The sequence below is a fragment of the Seriola dumerili genome, unplaced genomic scaffold, assembly GCF_002260705.1.
Source record: "Seriola dumerili isolate Sdu_G_001 unplaced genomic scaffold, Sdu_1.0 BDQW01000138.1, whole genome shotgun sequence".
In the NCBI taxonomy this organism is placed as follows: domain Eukaryota; kingdom Metazoa; phylum Chordata; class Actinopteri; order Carangiformes; family Carangidae; genus Seriola; species Seriola dumerili.
In genome coordinates, this window is record NW_019174393.1 from 9,465,329 (window position 1) to 9,480,109 (window position 14,781).

Consider the following 14,781-nt stretch of genomic DNA (forward strand, 5'->3'; position numbering starts at 1 on the left):
ATGTTATGTGGAGGGTTTTGGCCCCCAAACTGAGGGTAGCTCAGATATTCAACCGACCTCTTTGTTCCATTATTCTATTATTTTTAGATATTGTAATCTATTTGGATTTTTTTTTTTTTATTTGGTCCATGTTTTGGCTCAAAGATAAACTACTGCTAATTTTGGATTACTTGAGTGTGTGTGTAGATGTGCAGAAGTTTAGTTGCATAATCTTCTCATGACTTACACTGATGAAGTGAATCCATGAAAAAGCTATTATCCGTAATTGATTTCCATTATCAAATCAATACCAGTCACAAGGGAAACATTTAGGAAATACAGAGGAGCAGATGTTAGTAGAGATACGCTCTGCGAATGAAGTGTGACTGGTATGCACAAACATGTAACCTGTGTGTTGTTTACATGTGGTGAAATGACCCCATTTGAATGAAGTCACAGCTCAGGGAAGGAGTACTTTGTTCAGGGGAGTTGGAAGTGAAAACGTGACAGACACACTCTGTGAGCTGAGTCAGGTCGTCTAAAGCAGGTCACATCTAAATATAACCCAGACAGCTCAGGACCCCGCAAAACAAAAACACAACGGGCTCTGAGCTACGAGCGCTCAAGGACACACACTCAGATCAACAGGTGAGATAAAAGAATATGACTAACATGAAATGAAATGAAATGAAATTTGCAGTATCCTATCAGATGTGACAGATTTATACTAATCTACTCACATGTGACGCCATTTCGAGTATGAAGGGTGCCTGCAGCTCTTCACTGATAAATATGTTGCATGCCTGCAGCACTGGACAAAGCACAAACTACAGACAGATGTTACCTGCACGTGTAACACAACTCTGTTTTATGACAACAAATCAGCTACACTATTGTTTAAATGGAAAAGCATGCAGACCCATGCTCACCATTTTACCCTTCATGTAGAAATGGATGACTTTGACCAGGAAGGCATAAATGAGGAACTGATTGAGTTTGCCATTCGAGAGAGCATTCAAGATGCCCACAAGCCGCCATCTTCATTACAGAGAAACAGGTATGAGAGTCCATATAGTCTATATGTCATTGTCTACCTAACAGTTTATTGATGCGGTTGTAAACAGTTTTCAAAAAATGTGTAGATTCCAAATTCACAGGAAATCTCACAGGAAACAATTCGGGTGAAATCAACCCAAACACTGTTATAAAGCTGTATAAGTGTTTCCAGTGTAAAATCTTTAATTTGACCCACTAATCTGCTGTTGCTCATTAGGAAAGAACCAAACAGTGAAGCCTTTATGAAGATAATGTCAGCCATTCACAAAGGTAAGGTTCCTGTTTAACTCAGAGGCACCTGCAAATAAACATAAACGTTTGATGTTGTGTGTTGTTGTGGGTGTCGGTGCATGAATCGCTGTTGTCCACGAACATTACAAATATGCTCCAGTGTGTGTTCCTGTATGGGTCTTGGTTTGGTCTCCACAGGTGACGTGTATGCGCTCCGGGAGCTGTCAGCTTGTGTGTCTGCATTCAGAGAGAGCGACAACAGGGGCCGGCTGCCTCTGCACGCAGCGGCTGTACAGCCACAGCGGGAGATCCTGCATGTGGTACTGCAGGGTGAGAGCTCAGTGCAACAGGCTGGATGTGAAGTGTAAAAGGAAAGAGCAGCTAGCATCTGCAATGTGAGATAGACCACTCAGATAGATGGAAGAGGTAGAGTGTGTATGAGCCCAACCTTAACAGACACTTTATGGTGTGTTTTGTAGCGATGTCAACATCCACAGACCTGACCCTGGAGGAGCACACGGAGGATGGCGACACGGCTCTGACTCTGGCAGTGGAGGCCGGCCTGGTGGAAAATGTCAGCATGCTGCTGCAGCACACAGCTTCACCACACAACACCAACAGCAGGAACGAGTCTCCTCTGCTCATTGGTAGCACACACACAAACTCAACATGTCACCAACTCACAGTCAGTTACTTACTCACTTACCCTAATTAACAGCCTATTCCTAAACAGAATTATTACCACTCTACAAACTTGTATTGTTACTAATAAAAATGTATACAGTAAGTCATTAGTAAACCCTTTACAAATTATTAAAATGTTCTATATTTACTTTATCAAATGTTAGCAAGCTAACACCCTAAACTAAGATGGTGAACGTTAGCTATACCTGCTGAACATCAGCATTGTGAGCATGTTAGCATGTTGACATTAGCATTTAGCTCAAACCACCTCTGTACCAAAGTACAGCCTCACAGAGATCCTAGCATGGATGTAGAAACATCAACAACTGCTGAAATTATTAGCTTAATAAAGTTTTTCTTCATAAATCCTTCATTTGTATGTTTTTTTTTTAACATGTCACTTTGTGTTTTCTACATTTTGTAGCGGTGAGACAGAGCTCATATGATATGGTTTTATCCCTCATCATGGGTGGGGCCTTTGTGGAGCAAGTGTGTCTCACTAAGTGGACGGCCACCCATGAAGCTGCAAAGGTGAACAGTGCGGCATTGTTAGTGGCTAAAGCATCAGTGAATCAGAGCACAACGTCCAGGCTAAATTTAACATTTCCTCCTGTCTTCTTCTCTTCCATCATTCCTCCCTGGTTTATTTCCCTGCTCACACCAGGTGGGTTGTCCAGCTATTCTCATGCTGCTGCTTCGACATGGAGCCAAAGTGACTGCTCAAGACAGACACGGGGTGACACCTCTGGGGATTGCAGCTGAATATGGCAACACTGAAGCTTTGGACATTCTCATACAGCATGGTAAAATGCTCAAAAAGCCGCAAAAAACCCGCTAGGTGTACAGTGTACAATGCTATAACACCACATTACAATTTCTCCCGCTCATGAGATTGTGTTGTATTGTCCCTTTCCTCCACTAGGTGGTGATGTGAACGCCCAGGCCAGCAATGGAGACACAGTCCTGTATGATGCATCCGGATCTGGAAACTTGGACTGTATCAAGCTGCTCCTGCAGCATGAAGCCAACCCAAATGTGGCCAGCTATGCCTCCGAGCTGCCCATCCACAGAGCTGCATATGAAGGACACATACTGCGAGTTAACCTTTATTTTCTGAAGCTGTGTGACTGTGCACTGACCAAAAGAACAGCTGTCATTCTGACACACTAGATATGGCAGTATTCTCATGTCAAAAGCTTAACAAAGTCAAGAAATCCTGAGAAAAAGAAATTGCTCAGGACAAATTAACATTCTTTTCCTCCTATTTTGTGGCTGATCTGATCAAACTGTCGGCTAAAACATGCCTCTCTCTCTCCAACTCACAGCTCTGCAGTGTTTTCACTGTAGTCGTTTCCACAAAGAGCCTTCTGTTTATCGCTGTTTGTCAGTTCCATCACTGAATAACACTGTAGCTCAAACCACAATCTAATGAACATTTTTCTCTATGTCCTGTTTTCTTCTTCTAGCATTTGTTTTTCACTTTTTCTGTCCCTCACTCTCTTCCTGTTTGCCCCCCCTCCCTCACTGCAGAGCCCTGAGGACTCTCATCCCCATCACCACAAAGAGAGCTATCCGTCTCTCAGGCCACAGTCCTGTGCACTCAGCAGCTGACGGGGGGCAGGTTGAATGTCTGGACCTGCTTATACAGAAAGGATATGATGTCAATGCTCTGCTGCATGCACATATCTCTGGTAGGACTCAGCTGGATGCACATACACATCTGTACAGGGGGCTATAGACATAACACCTGGATCAAACCCTCAACTCAGACATTTTATTGCCTGAGTTCAGTACATTTTATTGTGAGTGGAGGCAATAAATCACACTCTTAACAGTCACACACATATGCTTGCTCAAGCATATGTTTTTTGAATCTAGACATAAAGACTTCACTTGTCTTAGACCATGGAGTGTCCCTGAACAAACCACTGTAGCAAATAAGCTAAAGCTACATTCAAACCACTGGCATTGTCCTTCAAGTGTGAACGACATGACAAAAATGCAACATCAATGACTTTCTCACAAAAAAAATGTTTCTGTTCAATACTGTACTTGCAACAATAAATTTGATTCATAATCTATTTTTGCAGTAGCTTTAAGCAACTTGTCCACTGATCTTTTGTAAATCTTGTGACAGAGACCTATGGGGACCTCAGGAAGACTCCTCTGTACTTTGCTGTTTCCAACGGCGACATGACCTGTGCTGAGATTTTGCTGGCAGCTGGAGCGAGAACTGACCTGGACCCGCTACGATGCATCCTGGTCGCTGTGCGAGCTGAGAGGTGAATGGCGTACACATATTTAAGTGTGTGTTTCTTCATTCATAAAAGAAAAAAAAACGTGGTGGTGGTAAGGTTGTGCTGCAGTAACCTTTGACCTCTGTGCTCAGGTACGAGCTGGTGCAGCTGCTGCTTTCCTATGGAGCAGAGGTGAACTGTTACTTCAGAGTGATCAGTAACACAGCGTTCCCCACAGCCCTACAGTACTGCCTCAGGGACCATGTCATGATGCGTCTGCTGCTCAACAGTGGATATCAAGCTTACAAGTACATATATCTACTGTAAAATTAAAAGAGCACGAAGATTTAATGATTTCATTAACATAGTAACACAGGTCCGACTTTCTTTTTTCTTCAAATTTCATGTCTGCAACACTGTTTCTGCTAGGTGTTTCCAGTGTTGCCATGGTAATGGTGAAGAAATGGATAGTACCTGGACTGACCTCCATAACCAAGCCTACCAAATTTACTGTCAACCTGACATCATCACAGTAAGAGCTGATACAGACAGACACATGTCCTCATCATGTCATTCAGCCAGTCAACTAATAAATGAGCCAATAAAATAAATCACATCCCTGATTATTTCTCTCTCTCAGTTCTGTGAGTTTGTGTCAGTGTCGTGGTTGGCACATCTGGTGGGCAATGTGGTGAGGATGCTCCTGGACTATGTCAGCCATGTTGGCATCTGTCCCAACCTTACCCGCATCCTGGAGAGGAGGCCAGAGTGGGATGAGATTTCTGACATACTGAGTAAAACTTCCTACTAATTGCTTTGGATAGAAATAAAAAAATACATGAGGTCAAGGCGGGGTTAACCTTGCCTTAACAAACAACTCGTCTGTCTGTTTGTCCCCCCCCAGGCAAGCCACGGTCTCTGCAGCACTTATGTCGACTGGTAATCAGAGGTCACATGAGCCTCAGAACACTGAATAACCCTGAAGCCATGGCGGCTGTAACTTTTCCTCCAAGACTGAAGCACTACCTGACCTACAGAGAGTACGACATCTACAGTGACCTCTCCTCTACGTGAAACCCATTATTATACCTGTATGGCTAAAACACTCATAATGAAAAAGCACTCTTAATTATTTGCCAGCTGGAATATACTTTTTATTATGTGGTGTAAAATAAATGTATTTAGAACAGGAACATTTCCTCACAGGTTCAAATAGTTAGAATCTCTCTTTTCTTTAGGGATCTACCTGTTTAGTATGAACAAGTCCTCTCCTTTGTCTACATTAAATTTGGGAAAGTCAGCTATGAAATCCATCCTAGTTTACCCCTGAACAGATGCAGTATATTATAGCTTGGATGAAAACAGTTAACAATTGTGTGTTCTTTTGTTCACTTTGTGTATTATCAATATTGGGTATGAAAATAAAAAAAAAACAGTATTGTTACTTAAATATAACATGAATTTATTAGAATATATTTGAATGTATTTTGTAATAATAAAAAAAAAAGTTCAAGTTTTGCAACCTTGGGATGTTTTGGATCCTAATGCAGTGATGTGTATCCTGGAGATTACTGACTAAAGCTGGATTCACGAAAGCAGTGACCTGTTTTCATTCTGTATGCGTGTTAATACAACTATCCTGTACTGGGTTGGAGTACGACTGTAACTCGTCACTCAACAGCCCATGAGGACAAACAAGTTACAATCTGTTCTTTTTTTTTTAAAAAAAAGAAAGAAATTATCAACCTATTGGTGAGGTCAAGCTACTTTCCAATAGAAATCCTTTGATGCAACAGCTATTTTTAGTTACCCAAAATTATTAAATGCTAAAACTCGATTTAGTAATACTGGGCATTATTCTGATGACTTAATTCTAACCCTACACCTTTGTAATCCATTTGAAAGGTCCAATAAGGTGAAAGTTTTTAAACATGAGTCCTTGACAGCATGCTAACATGCTGATGTGTAATGTTGTCCTATGTGTGCTGATCACCATTACAAATCATCCTGAGGGGGGCATGAATGTATGTGTACCAAGTTTCATGGGAATCCATCCAATAATTATTGAAATATTTCGAAGTGGTAATGTAATGTCCATCAGTTGAGCTGTACTCGCTAAAAACCCAATAAGCTTGATTCTTGTGAATATTAATTGGTTAGAGCATAGGTTTGCGTGTCTTATTGATATGTCTTGGTTTGTCAAACTCAAACAAAATTTTAAAACTTATCAGCCAACGAATCAGGGAACATAAACAATAAAAACCACAAAGAAAAACAATACATCATACTTACATAACCTTTATCTACTGCAAAATATAAAGTCAAAACCACACATCAATAAACCTGTCAGCTATCTTATCTTCTTTGTCCCTACCTCCATATGTACTTTATCTCTTAAAGGCAGTTTATAATCATCCAGATGCCGAAACCTCTTTACTGATAGACATACAGAGATTGAGCTTTTTTCTGGGCGATACATTATCTCGGTTTATCTTTCTTGTTGTGCGTATCTGTTGGGTCCAGTTGGTCTTTTTTGGCCATGAACAAAGCCACTCAGGCCGTGGTGACGGACTGCTACGTTGACAGGCCACACAGTGTCTGAGCTCACATGCTTTTTGTGGCTCTGTCTCAGAGCACTGCCTCCCAAAAAAGACGCTGCATCATGGGGCCCACACTTTGCTACGTTCCCCTCTGATCCCTCTCTTAAGGCCCAAACAGCAGCTGTGGAGATTAGAGAGGAGAGGACACTGACACACACAGACTCTTCCTCACAGCGACACAGCCAGCCAGGACAGATCTGGTTCAGACTGGAGTGGACTCTCATCAGAAGCATCTTTTAGCTAGACCGGGAACAACCAAACAACTTTACCAGCAAAAGATCTCCTTGATTGGACTTTGTATTTCCAATGACCCCTTATGTCCTTGGATCTCCCGTAACCTCACAGCGGACTTTTGTAGGAATCTCTATCCCCACACTTCTCCTTTATTTTGGGGTCTACACTAGGTCATATGCGACTCAAGAACTGGTCTTTCTGTTTTAGTTTAAACTGATTCTGACTCGTCCGTGCTATTCAAGCTTTGGCCATGAGTTGTTTTGGGTACCGCCGAGAGCTGAGTAAGTATGAAGATGTCGATGAGGACGAGCTTTTGGCTTCCCTCAGCCCCGAGGAGCTGGCTGAGTTGGAAAAAGAGCTGGCAGACATTGATCCTGACGCCAACGTGCCCATAGGACTCAGACAGAGAGACCAGACGGACAAGACCCCAACGGGCACCTTCAGCAGAGAGGCCCTCATGAAGTACTGGGAAAACGAGACGCGTAGACTGCTGGAGGACGAGATAGGTGGAGGAAGCCCCAAACCGGTAAGTGATGGTGTTTAATTAGATTTGCTTGGCATTTGTAGGGTTAGAGGCAATGTCAGCTTGTTTGAAGTTGTATCAGATGAACTCAGGACAGATTAAAAAAGTTAGAAGTCCTTTGAAGTGTTAACAGGAAGAAAAATCAAAGCAAATACCACGACAGCTGCCTTAAAACTACCCATGTTATTTTAGTTTTACAAGATGTTACGTGAGTTTTAAAGAAAATACTCATAATTACATTATTGCATTTCAAACACTTTATTAAAATACAGGATGAAGAACAAGAGGAGTGTGTGACAGAAGAAAACAGTGAAGCAGAGGATGAAAAAGATGACAAAAATGAGAAAGAACAGAACAAGTGTGAAAAGAAGGAAGAAGAGGAAGAGCAGGATGAGGAGGATGAGGATGAAGAAGAACAAGTGGAAGAAGAAGAGGAAGAAGAAGAAGAAGAAGAAGAAGAAGAAGAAGAAGAAGAAGAAGAAGAAGAAGAGGACAGTGAGGAAGCGGAGGAAGCTGTAACAGAGGAGGAAGAAGAGGAGGAGGAGGAACAAGATGATAAATCAAAACCTGAACCCTCAAATGATTCTGGGACATCACGGGCTGACACCCCAAAGCTATTAATACCTCAGAGAGTGGAGCCAATTAGACTGACTCCTCCCCCTCCACCTGCTGACCCCATCACGACCGGAAACCCTACTGTTGTTGATGAAGCACTCCAACGAGTCCTTAGCAACAACCCTGAACTCACCGAGGTTAATCTCAACAACATTGACGACATCTCACAGGTATGAATAACACAAAAAAAGTTGTTCGGTTTTTGGTAATATTGAGGTTTTTTCTTCTTACTCATAAAATATTAAATAGAGCTTCTGGTCTGAAAATATGACCTCCTTTCTGAAGGTAAAAAAGCTGTTTAGTAAAGTTTTACAGTTTCCACCAAAACAGTAGATTAGCTATGAGTTTCAAGAGGTGGTAGAGTTTTGTCAGAGGTAAACATGTGTTAGCTTCCAGCTTGCTAGGATCCTGCTCTTTACTGTTGAGTAACTTTTGATTGTATGCCAGCTTAATTTTAGAACAAGGCATCACGCCATGGTTATGTAATGGAGGGCACTTACATATTTGATACAAACACTTCCTATGACTGGAAAGTGGACAAAAACATGGTGTCCTTTGATAAGGATTTTGTTTTCAGTCTGCAGGTTGAAATCTACTTGTGGTTTACTCAATGGCAAGTAGTAGTTAGTGAGGTTATTTTGCTCAATTTAGTATCATGTGGAATAATGTTGACTTGGTAAACATTGGCCTTACTGAAATGATGCTATGACCTCTATGCGGTGGCGGGGGAGAACCAATGGTCCTTAAAGTACCATATCATTAAATTAACTATAAATCTTCTTGTGTCAATGTTTCAAAGAGTTTCACTGGGGTATATATTTTGTTTTAATACAAGTCAAATGATATTCTATATGCTTTCATGTTGAGAAGTTCTCATATGTTACGGATTATGTAAACACTCTAATTTATTTCTTAGGAAACCCTGATCCGATTTGCTGAAGCACTGAGGTCCAACACACATGTGCGGGTCTTTAGCCTCGCAAACACCCGAGCCGACGACCCCGTGGCTCTGGCCATTGCTAAGATGCTGAAGGAGAACTCGTCCATCACCAGTGTGAATATAGAGTCCAACTATGTGACAGGAAAAGGCGTAATGGCACTGGTTCAAGCACTCCCAGGAAACAACACCCTGACTGAGCTTCGGTTTCACAACCAGAGACATATGTGTGGAGGACAGGTAAGTTCTCTTCCCTGACCTTCCCTTTTAGCTCCTTCACCAATACAATCCATCTTCTCTAAGAAAACGCCACCTGAGATAGCTTTTCTTCCTCCTGCATTTGTCTTCCCACAGGTAGAGATGGAGATGGTGAAGATTCTGAGGGAAAACTACACCTTGATCAAGCTGGGTTACCAGTTCAATCTCCCTGGTCCCAGGATGAGCATGACGGGGATCCTCACCAGGAACCAGGACCGTCAGAGACAGAAACGGCTGCAGGAGCAGAGGCAGCAGCAGCAGGGCCAACAAGGGGGGCCAGAGGGAGTTGTTAACCCCCGAACCACTGCACTGGTACGCAACTTTGCTCCAAAAAGCACAATATTGAAATATTTATAGACTGGATCGTGTTCCACTGGCAGATGATTGAATTATTTTTCAGTGATCCATGTATTTGTATCTACTTCCCTGACTCTATCTCTAGAGAGGAACACCTAGTTCATCACCTCACAGCTCACCCAGAGCCTCTCCTTGGTCCTCACCCAAACTCCCCAGGAGTGACTTGGCTAAAAAGCAGACTCCTCCTGCTCCACCTCCTCCTCCCCCTCCACCACCTCCTCCTCCCCCACCTCCCCCACCACCACCTCCTCTGCAGCAAGAGAAGAAGAAGCCCACCAGGATGATCGCAGAGGTCATCAAGGCGCATGAGGCGGGCAGCAAGAAGGTGACAAAGACAAAAGGGAAGAAGGGCAAGAAGGGGAAGGTGAAGGAGTCGGGGAAAGAGGAGACGGGCAGCATCCTGAAGGAGCTCAAGAACACGCTGAGGCCCGTGTCAGTGGAAAAGAGAGGGGAGGAGGGCAGCCGGCCATCCACTCCAATGAGGTCAGCCCACGACCAGCTGATGGAGTCCATCCGCAACAGCAGCATCCGCAGCCTGAGACGGGTGAGTGGAAGGATTCGTGCAACAACATTGACATTTAAATTATCCTTATTGTCTCCATTTCCACCCTTATTATCAGTGGTATTGTCCCCTAAATACTGTATCATATTGTAGCTGGATTATTTAGAGATGTATCTAGTGAAAAGTTTCAAAAAAACATTCCTCCTCGACAAGCACTCGAGCAATGTCCTTAATGAAAAACTGCAGTCCCTCTATAGGCAACGGGAACAAGTAGGAAGTTTAATTTAGATGAGGATGACACAGAGTCAGTGGTGTCTGAGTCATCTCTGTAGCTGACATGGTATGTTCTGTCGCTACACTGGGGTAGGCAGGCAAAAGGCTGCAAGATGATCACAATACTATTGCAGCCAAAGAGAGAGATAAAGAAAAACCAGCATATAGCAAACAATATCAGCTAAGCCAGTCAAGTATTCTGATCCTGAAGAGGAAGATAAGTTGATACAGAGAAGAAAAGTGGGATGGAAAACAATAAGACAAACAATAAATGAGAAGGAACTATTGCTGTAAAGAAAATTGAGTTCATCTGTATTGTTATTTTGAGTGCTTGCTATTTTTTCGTCTGGAAGAGGAGAGACAAGTATTACCTTGGCTGAAGCTTTAGCACAGCTTGTTACATTGTTAGAGTGGAAAATCAGCTCTGCCCTCAGATGGCGGGGTCTCCTAGCTGTGAAATTCCTGCCACTTAGTGCTGGTATTTATAGAAGCTGTTCACTGGAGCTTTGATAAAGACATCTACGATATGGTACCACAGCACAGCAACAAAAAACACACATTCGAGAAAAAAGCCCAATAAAACATCATCCTTTTAAGCCACTGAGGACATCTTGATGCAATGTCTAAGTTTGTATTAGTCGAAAGCCAACAATAAGAATCAGTCATGTCCAGTGACTCATGTCCATTCCTCTCATATTTGCTGTCACCATTCAATTTCTTAAACAGCAAGAAAGCCTTAAAACTATCTTCATGGCCTGCATTTAAAACTGTCATTACATTGTCATTTTCCAGGTGCAAGTCCCGCATCATCTACGATAATACAAGCAGAAATAAGAGCGGTCCATTTGTCGCTGTGGAAATTTGCATAACGAGGATGACCAACAGTGATGAAGGCACAAGTTGAAAACATATTGGTATGACTGAGGAAGCACAAACTGAATTCTTACTCATGAAAAAGAAAACATACTGGAAATTTGCACTGCAATAATAGCTTTACATTTTAATAATGTTGAAGTTTTTTTTTTTAAAGTATTTATGCAATATAGAAAATGGTATTTATATTTTAATTTTGAAATGAGTTGACTGAACTGTTTACTGACCAGCTGTCTAATTCACTGATTTCTTGTAAAATTGTAAATATGATCTGTCGCTGGTTGAATTATGTGCTAATGTCTAAATATAGCCATTTGGTGTTTACAGTAATACTTGTCAAAGTATGTAGACTTTTTTCTTATTCTTTGGCTACTGAATGAGTTTCATTTGAAAGAAAGGGGTCAAGTTGTTATACAGAAGTAGAGGCAGCACAAAAAAACTGTTTTTTATCAGCTTACCGGTCAAGCACCTCTGATGCATTTTCCCACTCTGACACATTCACAACACACCCACTCCAGTTGGCACATATTAGAACAGGGCTTTTGCGCACTTTGAACAATTCACAATGCATGACAAGTGAAGGGAAAGAATAGACACTCACACTGACATCACAGAAGAGAAATCGACTTTAAACTAAGATCTCAGGATCAAATAAAAAGCTGTGGGCTGCTTAAAAGCTGCAGTAAACGATGCCTTTAAAACAAGTCACTGTAACCTTTGAAAGAATAACATTCTTCCTCTTAAAATGTAAAGTTAGACTCATTGCTCAATCCAATGCACCCAGACATTTTGCTCCTACAGCCCTTCTTGGTCTGGTATGACCAGTAGCTTATGACTGCTAATGCTAGCTAATGTTAGGAAACTTTGGCTCTACGTAATAAATGAGGTATAGTAACGGACCTGTTTTATATATTGTCTAAAATCAGCCTGTGTAACTTGCTGAACAGGTGTCACTGTGGCTACAAGTAATGTCTACAGGATGATGCTAATGCTAAAACTGAGTAACAGAAGCACAAGTAGAAAAAAGGTTAGCAAAATGTTTGCTATAGGCCAGTATCTACACTAGCTGTGTCTCAATTCAGGGGGCGCATCCTTCGAAGGCCCAACTAGGCTGTCCCCTTTGGAAGGCTCCTTCAAATGCACCTGAGAAATGTGTCCTTCGGTTCCCAGCCAACAAAGGACCCAACGGGCGTATCCTTCGCAGCCAAAACCTAAGATATAAGATTCATTGCTTCATAAGGCGGAATCTGCGACTAAAGCAGTGGCCGAGAATCAATAAGTAATCCTCCGTCAACCAGACCGTCTCATTTCCACAACTGACAAATGAGAAAGTGAGAGCAAATGCGCTATAGAGAGCTATAGAGACTGAAAGATTTGAGCTATCAGCATCGGTCACCCTAATCCTGTTTCTGCACTTTCATTATGTGTCTTGGAGTTCCCCAACTCCTCAATCCACAGTGCAGCTGTTCAAAGACGATGCAGTCAGGGGTGGCAACAACTAGAAAACTACAAATTACAGGAAGGCAAACCATTTCTCAAAGTATACCAGACGTTTTTAGACTTTTTTTCTAGATTACAGGCATTCCATTAACCTCAGTTTAGTATGAAAAAAAATCATCTTTTTTTGCAATAAAACATATTCATTAGTCTAAAATCTATGAAATATTTAGGAAAATGTTGAACAGTACTATATCGTATGTGTATAAGATGGTATATTGCATGAAAAAGAGCATTTAAAAGAAAAGCCAACCTTAAACTAGACTTATGAAAGGTTTGGACAGAAATAAGTTCAGCTCCTACGGATGGGACACTCCCCTCACCAAAAACCAATCTACTCAATGTCTTTCCCAAGTACAGCAGCTCAGTATGCACAATGCATTCCTTTAATGTCCTAAGAATAAGATTTCCTGTGCTCATATACAGCACTTCATCATGTCTGTCAAACTGTAAATAGAGGGATCCTTCCATAAAATTCAGCCATAAATTGTACAGACTTCCTGCTTGTATAAGGGGTCTGTGCACTCAGGGTGGTCACTGCATTATCCTCTTAAAAATTCAAGACATTATTTTCAGAGTGGTCAGAGGTTTATGAGGGAAATATGAGGAAATGTAATACCAGTCTCCAAACCACAGCAAAATGGTCAAGTATGCAAGTTTGCATCAGCTACAGAACATCCCTTAAGCTTCTCAGTCACAACACTCAGGCCCTTTGACCTTTGCATTTCTTACTAATGTATGCATGTGATGCTGCTGTTTCACAAATGACACTGTGTCTAAGCTGATAAATTCCTAAAATGTAAATCTGCAATCTGCAATCTAGCTGCAAGTGCGTCAAAGAGAAATTTCACCAATAACTGACATAATATTCTACTTGTGATATTCTACTTAACGCCTAGTTAATTGGACACCTGGTTGCATTGTAATAGCAACAAAATCATGTGATCATACTTAACTCTTGTAAATCTTTATATTATATGTATGTTTGTTATCTATAAGCAAGACATTTAATAGCACTTTTATAGCACAAGCAAAACAACATGTGCCTGTTGCTTCTATTAATGCTTTTTGTCTTTCTGCATGTGTGTATGTGTTGGTCGGGGTCTCTATGGAAGCACTGTCTCCATGTAGTGCTGCCACAATAGTGGAAAGTGCCATACCTGCTCTAATCCCTCTCATAAGCTCTGCAGCAGAGAACTGATACGGGGTCAGCGCGGTGTCAGCTGATGTGGACATCAACTAAAAATAAAGGGTAAAGGCATTCAGTAGTTGTGGTTGTTATTGTGATTTGTTACAGTTAATTACAGGGTCAATTCTTGCAGTGGCTTCTAGAAGTATTGTTTAAAAGCCATTTCTTAGTTCCTCACTTTTTTCATTTACCTAATAGACAGTCACTATAGGCATTTTATGTTCTTGTTGCAAGCCTTCTTTTCTTACATTTTGAGTATTTTGAACTCACATGCACATTAATTAATTGTTAAGAAACCCAGATGCAGGACATTGTATCTAAATCTGCTGTGCACATGTACTGTACCTGAAAATAGATGAGATAGACATCTGACTAACTTGCTCTCTATCTGAATTAGTCTGTCCAACATGCACAAGAGAAGCCGGGTTAACAGATGGACTCAAAATAAACTGGGATGTCCTCAACGTTCAGCTATTTCTGTCTCTCACACTGAAAAGATTCACTTTTATAGCTGTATGTTGCTATTAATAGATGCACGAGGGGTGTCTGCACTCATTTCAAGAAAGACACATGAATGCCTTAACTTCTTTTTTTGAAACAGGAGTTTTACAGTCACACACACACATGCACGCACACACACACGTCATTGCAAAGAGATAACTAGCTATACTTCTGCTTTCTCCCTCACTCACCCAGTTTTCACTTCTACCTGGTTCAGTGGGTGAAATGGTAGCGG

At 41.6% G+C, this 14,781-nt stretch overlaps 2 protein-coding genes across 2 annotated transcripts; both read left to right on the forward strand.

The window, feature by feature from the left end:
- The first annotated feature begins 929 nt into the window (after window positions 1–929).
- On the forward strand, window positions 930–5,262 carry LOC111224582 (ankyrin repeat and SOCS box protein 15-like). Its single transcript, XM_022749126.1, has 13 exons — window positions 930–1,036; window positions 1,268–1,305; window positions 1,465–1,596; window positions 1,746–1,913; window positions 2,375–2,481; window positions 2,615–2,753; window positions 2,873–3,044; window positions 3,481–3,641; window positions 4,088–4,232; window positions 4,340–4,495; window positions 4,617–4,719; window positions 4,828–4,981; window positions 5,092–5,262. Exons 1-13 carry the CDS (start codon window positions 930–932, stop codon window positions 5,259–5,261), a joined length of 1,752 nt encoding a protein of 583 aa, XP_022604847.1. The 3' UTR covers window position 5,262.
- Window positions 5,263–6,821: 1,559 nt separating this feature from the next.
- Window positions 6,822–14,509, forward strand: LOC111225060 (leiomodin-2-like). The gene is made up of 6 exons (XM_022749819.1): window positions 6,822–7,547; window positions 7,817–8,329; window positions 9,076–9,336; window positions 9,451–9,666; window positions 9,797–10,255; window positions 11,279–14,509. The coding sequence occupies exons 1-6, from the start codon at window positions 7,272–7,274 to the stop codon at window positions 11,303–11,305; spliced, it is 1,752 nt and encodes a 583-aa protein (XP_022605540.1). The 5' UTR covers window positions 6,822–7,271; the 3' UTR covers window positions 11,306–14,509.
- Window positions 14,510–14,781: the final 272 nt, after the last annotated feature.